At 59.0% G+C, this 5868-nt stretch overlaps 1 protein-coding gene across 1 annotated transcript; it reads left to right on the forward strand.

Moving 5' to 3' along the window:
- The first annotated feature begins 1627 nt into the window (after positions 1 to 1627).
- Positions 1628 to 5863, forward strand: LOC311510774 (17-beta-hydroxysteroid dehydrogenase type 6-like). Its single transcript, XM_084610746.1, has 5 exons — positions 1628 to 1813; positions 2470 to 2791; positions 3787 to 4045; positions 4449 to 4612; positions 5014 to 5863. The coding sequence occupies exons 1-5, from the start codon at positions 1643 to 1645 to the stop codon at positions 5232 to 5234; spliced, it is 1137 nt and encodes a 378-aa protein (XP_084466872.1). The 5' UTR covers positions 1628 to 1642; the 3' UTR covers positions 5235 to 5863.
- Positions 5864 to 5868: the final 5 nt, after the last annotated feature.

The following is a 5868-nucleotide window of genomic DNA, read 5'->3' on the forward strand; positions in this document are numbered from 1 at the left end:
GCTGTTCTCACGTTTGAAGTGACAGTCAGTCACACAGATGGCACAGCAAGGATGGAATGACAGCATGTTGTTGTCTTGTTCTTCAGCCCCCAGTCCCTGGGGCAAGTATGCCCTCAGGGCTATCAGGCTGTCTCGTCCACTGTATTCTTCAGCCAAACGCTCTTATTTTAAGGCTGGCACCTCAATCTTTAGTCTTTCCTTCCTCATTCAATCATACATAGAATCCCACTCACACTCCAACGTATATCCTGTCCCATCTGCATTTTGTCACCTACCCATCCTTTAACATAACCATTCTAACATCAGTAGGCCATGGCACACTTCAATAAGTCTACTCATCCCACTTGTTACCCCTAAAAGGAAATGAACAAGATAAGCATGCAAGAGTGGGGGGTTCACAGATTTTATTCTGGAGTTTAGGATGTCACGGGGTCCCCGGGCGATGCTCTGGAACTGCTCCCTATGAAGCCAGTCAGGACTCTGGGGAAGTCTTCTCTCTGGGAGCAGCCTGTCTGCAGGACACACAGCTCACCCGGCTCCACCTTCCTGGGTCTGACCTCGGAGCGCATTCGGCATCCTCTGCCCCTCCGTGCGCTTCCCACAGCAAGTCCGCCCAGGCGGGCTCCTAGGGAAGCCAGAGGGTCCTGCCCCCGAACTCCGCAGTCAGACGTGACTCTCAACCAGCCAGTAAAACAGAAGGTTTATTAGACGACAGGAACATGGTCTAACACAGAGCTTGCAGGTGCAGAGAACAGGACCCCTCAGCTGGGTCCATTTTGGGGGGCAGTGAGCCAGACAACCCCTTCTGCCCTTCACTCCTCGTCCCCAGCCAGACCCAAACTGAAACTCCCTCCAGCCCCTCCTCCTCTGGGTTTTGTCCCTGTCCCGGGCCAGGAGGTCACCGGATTCCTTTGTTCTCCAACCCTTCAGCTCTCACCTGGCAGGGGGGAAGGGCCCAGACCATCAGTTGCCAGGAAACAGGGTGTCGGCCATTCTCTGTGTCCAGACCCCTGCACACGCCTGCCCTCTAGGGCTCTGCAAGGATCATACACCGTTATCCCACCACCTAGATACTTAAGAACTGCCTAGGGGAAACTGAGGCACCCCCACACTATTCAGAGGAAACATTAAGAACAGTCCCACTTCGTCACATAGGAAAACAAAGTTTGTACCAGCCATCAAGGACAGCCGTTATCTTGTTACTTTTAGAATAAACTCCTTGTCTCTGGATGTTTTTCTCCAGTTGGCACAGACCTTGCAAATGGGCATAGACGTTGCAAATTGGCAGGCCTCTTTCAGCGAGCACAAACTCAGCAGGCCGAGAGACATATTTTCTTTCTAATGGTCACGCCAAATCCGGGGTCTGTTCTGGAATCGTTCTTTCTTACATTTTCCACAACATAAAACATTAATTATTACTTTTAATCCAACCCACGCCCATTCCAGCTAATCAGCCTGCCCAGCCACACTTCCCCGCCTACAGACTAGGCTTTGATACCCCCAGTCTGAGCACCCAGGAACTCAGCACCGCTGGGATTTCACGGGCTGGTTTTTCTGAATCCCTTTTGGGGCCAGAACAAACTGACACAACCCTCTTGTTTATGCACAGGCAGAACCTTGCACCCTGGCCTTTCCTCTGTTGATGCATTCGCCGCCCCCATCCACTGCTCAGACGCCTGCCCGGGACCTCTGCCCAGCTCCGCTCCACGGGGCGTGGTATGTCCTTCACCTTCGTTGTGTCCATCTAGTCCGAAGGCTGCAGGCAGACCAGGCGGGAGCTGACAGCCAAGGCAAGCGGAGATCTTGCTCACAGGTAGCTGGTTGGAGGCTTGACGGAGCAAAGGGGCCGGTGTCCTCCTGCGTGATTGATACAGGGAAGGGTAGGGGGCAGGGGCTGGCTCAGGGCTGCTGGCTCGGGCAGATCTCAAAGGGACCGTGAACCGTGGTCTGCAGGCCGGCACAACTGCTACCTAGGGCGAATCAAAGGGGTGGGTTCTCCCCTGGCTGGCCTCTTGTCCCGGCGTTCACCTCCGTGCCCAGCGGCTGTAAACCGGCCCCAGCTGGGATCTCCTACCGTTTGAGGCTGGTGAATTTAGCGGGGCTCGGCGTGTTGGCAGCAGGGCTTGTTGGGAAACCTAGACTCCCGCGGCCCAGCGGGAGTTGCTGGCTGCTAAGCGCAATTGAAAATACGACCCGTGTTCAGAACATGGGGGGGCTGAGAGCTCGGGAAAATCGGTTTTATGTCCATAAGGAGTTTAATTCTAAAACCCCAGGCTCTGTCTCTTCTAAAGTCCCACTTGTGTTAGATGCGTTGGGCCGTGGTGCTCATGAATCCTGTGGCCGCTGCAGGCAGGCTTCTACGCACTCCTTCAGTGCTCTGCGCTGTTAAGCGGCTGCTCTGACCCACCCCAGAGCTGGCTGCATTTCAGCGCAAGTCTTGCCCCATCTGGCTGGTTGGTTTGTTTGCAGTGCGGGAGGATGTGGCTGTACCTGGCCGCCCTGCTGGGGCTGTACTTCCTGCACCGATGGTATCGGGAGCAGCAGGCGGTGCAGAACCTCCGAGAGAAATACGTCCTGATCACCGGCTGCGACTCCGGCTTCGGGCACCTGCTGGCCAAGCACCTGGACATGCGGGGCCTGCGGGTGCTGGCGGCTTGCCTCAGCCAGCAGGGCGCGGAGCAGCTGAAGAAGGCGACCTCGGAGCGGCTGCAAACGGTGATCCTGGACGTCACCCGCACCGACAGCATCGCTGCGGCCACCGCCTGGGTGAAGGAACAAGTCGGGGACAAAGGTGGGGCCCCTGAATCCCACCTGCTCCTTTGCCAGGGGCAGCTCTGAGCTCACACAGGCTGGGGCTATGCTAATGCGACAGCCAGGAAAGGAGTGAAGGGTTGGGAGCTAGGACTCCTGGGTTCTATTCACATCCTGGGGGGAGGGAGTGGGGTCTAGTGGTTAGAGCAGCAAGCGCTGGGAGCCAGGACTCCTGGGTTCTATTCCCATCTCTGGGAGGGGTGTGGGGTCTAGTGGCTTAGAGTAGGGGGGGCTGGGAGCCAGGACTCCTGGGTTCTATTCACATCCTGGGGGGAGGGAGTGGGGTCTAGTGGTTAGAGCAGCAAGCGCTGGGAGCCAGGACTCCTGGGTTCTATTCCCATCTCTGGGAGGGGTGTGGGGTCTAGTGGCTTAGAGTAGGGGGGGCTGGGAGCCAGGACTCCTAGGTTCTATTCCCATCCTGGGGGGAGGGAGTGGGGTCTAGTGGTTAGAGCAGTGAGCGCTGGGAGCCAGGACTCCTGGGTTCTATTCCTATCCCTGGGGAAGAAGGGGGGGGCTAGTGGTTAGAGCAATGGAAGCTGCGAGCCAGGACTCCTGGGGTCTATTCCTATCCCTGGGGAAGAAGGGGGGGGCTAGTGGTTAGAGCAATGGAAGCTGCGAGCCAGGACTCCTGGGGTCTAGTGGCTTAGAGGGTGGGGGGCTGGGTGTCCTGCTGTCCCCTAGCTCCAGTTTCAATGCACCAGTTCTTCTCCGCCAAGGACGAAGCGCCCGTCGGCAGCTGCGTTCAAGGCACAGTGATGTCGGATGATGCCAGATAACCTCAGCACGCTGCAGACGGTCCCGGCCCACGCCCAGAGAAATGGCCCTTTAGCAGCTGCCCCAGGCACACATGGGGGATTGGGGCCAGGACGGGGGTTGGTTTAATTGCCAGGTGTGGATGGACGTTGGTGCTGTTAGGAGATTTCAGATCGAAGGGGAACAGCCTCCCGCCGTGCTCATTCGCTGTCCCTTTCCCAGGGCTGTGGGGCCTGGTGAACAATGCGGGGATCATCGGCTCCCTGGCCCCCAACGAGTGGCTGACCAAGGACGACTTCGTCAAGGTGCTGGACGTGAACCTGATCGGCCTGATCGAGGTGACCCTCAGCGTCCTGCCCCTGGTGAAGCAAGCCAGGGGCCGGGTCGTCAACGTGGCTAGTATCCTGGGCCGGCTGGCCTTCTACGGAGGGGGCTACTGCCCTTCTAAGTATGGCGTGGAGGCGTTCTCCGACAGCCTCAGGTACCTGCGAGAGCCGCCGGCTCCCCTGCCCCACCTTGGCCCCAGATCAGCCCAGAAATGGCCAAGTGCAGAGAGGCCCAGGGCTAGGAGTTTCTAAAGCAAATTTGGGGCCCACAACTTTTGACGGCCTGCCCTGAAACCCCTTAAAAGAGCCTGAGTCGCAGAGATGATCCTTTGCGCCCGCCCTCAGGGGAGCAGGCTCCTTTGAGGGTCCCCCGTCGGGCCCCCAAATCCTTAGTCCTTTGGGAAACCTGTCCCTGGCCACTGATTTCCAGGTGCTTTGATTTTAAGGGGCCCCACTCCAGAAGCATTGGGCCTTGTTCCCAAAGGGGGAGCTGGGGGGGGGGGCTCCCGAAATCGGCGGCGCCCGGTGGCGGGCGGTGACGGGCTCGTTCCGTTCCAGGCGCGAGCTCCGGCCCTTCGGCGTGAAGATCGCCGTGGTGGAGCCCGGCTATTTCCGCACGGTCATGACGGATACCCAGCACCATCTGGAGTGCCTGGAGGAGAGCTGGCGCCATGCCCGCCCCGAAGTCAAGGAGAGCTACGGGCAGTGTTACTTCGACAGCCGTGAGAGCTCTTCTGGCGCCGTGGGGAGACAGGGGCTCTCTGGGCAGGCTCCCGAGGGTGGGAAGAGGGGAGAAGCCAGGCAGCCCATACACAATCTGTCCCCTCGTCTCCCCTGACGGGGACCCCGGAGCTGCTCTGCCTGACTACAGCCACATTTCCGCAAAGGGGCGCTCGACGGCGTTATGTTTAAGAGTCAACCCGCCAATGATCTGAATTGGGGCCGAGCTATTGACGCAGGCTGCCTGCAGACTCAGGAAGTCACCGTAACGGTCAGAGCATTTCTTTGCAGCCGCAGGGGTCAAATCTTAGTCTCCCTCCCCTCCCACAAAGGGCTGAACCCCTCTGGATTGAAATCTGGGGGGGAGGCATGGGACTGACCTCTTCCCCTTGTCTGCTTACAGTCTACAAGCTCACCAGAGAGTCACTCTTGACAAAGCCCAGCACCAATCTCTACCTGGTCACCGACTGCATGGAGCACGCGCTGACGGCCCGCCACCCCCGTACCCGCTACTCCGGGGGCTGGGACGCCCAGTTCCTCTACATCCCCCTCTCCTACCTGCCCACAGCCTTGGCGGACTGGGTGCTGACCTGGACTTGGCCCCGCCCAGCCCAGGCCGTGTAAGAGGGGGAAGGACAAACAGGGGGCATCCCAGGGGGGCGGAAGAGGAAGAAGCAGGGAAATCCAGCAGGGCCCAGCTGCAAAGAGCAGCTTTGCCTGTCTGCACCGGGGGGGCATCTGCACTGGAATTGGTGCCAACTCCCCCCCCCGTGCAGTGCAGACGAGCACAGTTCCCGGCAGCTCCTTCTTAAACGGGACTGGATCCTTCTGTTGAATGGGTAAGGGCCAGATCACTTCCCAGGCAGGTGGCTGGGAGGTGCAGGCTCTCACCAGCTGGGGAAAGCCAGCTCGAAAGCAACTGGGGAGGCTACAGCCTTCAGCCCCAGCTGGCCATTACAATCGTTGGCAGCTCAGCGAACACCCGGGCCAAGGCAGTGCAAAGCACCCCTGGGCCAGCTTGCTTCCAGGGCTCGTTTCCTTCTACCGCCCCAACTGCCTGCCTCCACCTGATGTCTCTTGCCTTAGATTGGCGGCTCCTTGGGACAGGGCGTCTCTTTGTTTTGTGTTGGTACAGCACCTAGCACAGTGCGGGGGGGGGGGGCCTGGTCCCTGACTGAGACCCCCAGCGGGGAGGAGGGTGCGGGCGCTACCGTCATACACCGAATAAAGAATATTTCCCATTGATTCACTCACGCCC

Source organism: Lepidochelys olivacea, assembly GCF_965140295.1.
Source record: "Lepidochelys olivacea isolate rLepOli2 genome assembly, chromosome: 20".
Classification (NCBI taxonomy): domain Eukaryota; kingdom Metazoa; phylum Chordata; order Testudines; family Cheloniidae; genus Lepidochelys; species Lepidochelys olivacea.

Coding starts and splice junctions, on each gene's coding strand:
- LOC311510774 (XM_084610746.1), top strand. CDS start 1,643: ATGCATTCGCCGCCCCCATCCACTGCTCAGACGCCTGCCCGGGACCTC. Junction 1,814..2,469: donor AGCGGAGATCTTGCTCACAG/GTAGCTGGTTGG, acceptor GTTTGTTTGCAG/TGCGGGAGGATGTGGCTGTA. Junction 4,046..4,448: donor GCGTTCTCCGACAGCCTCAG/GTACCTGCGAGA, acceptor GTTCCGTTCCAG/GCGCGAGCTCCGGCCCTTCG.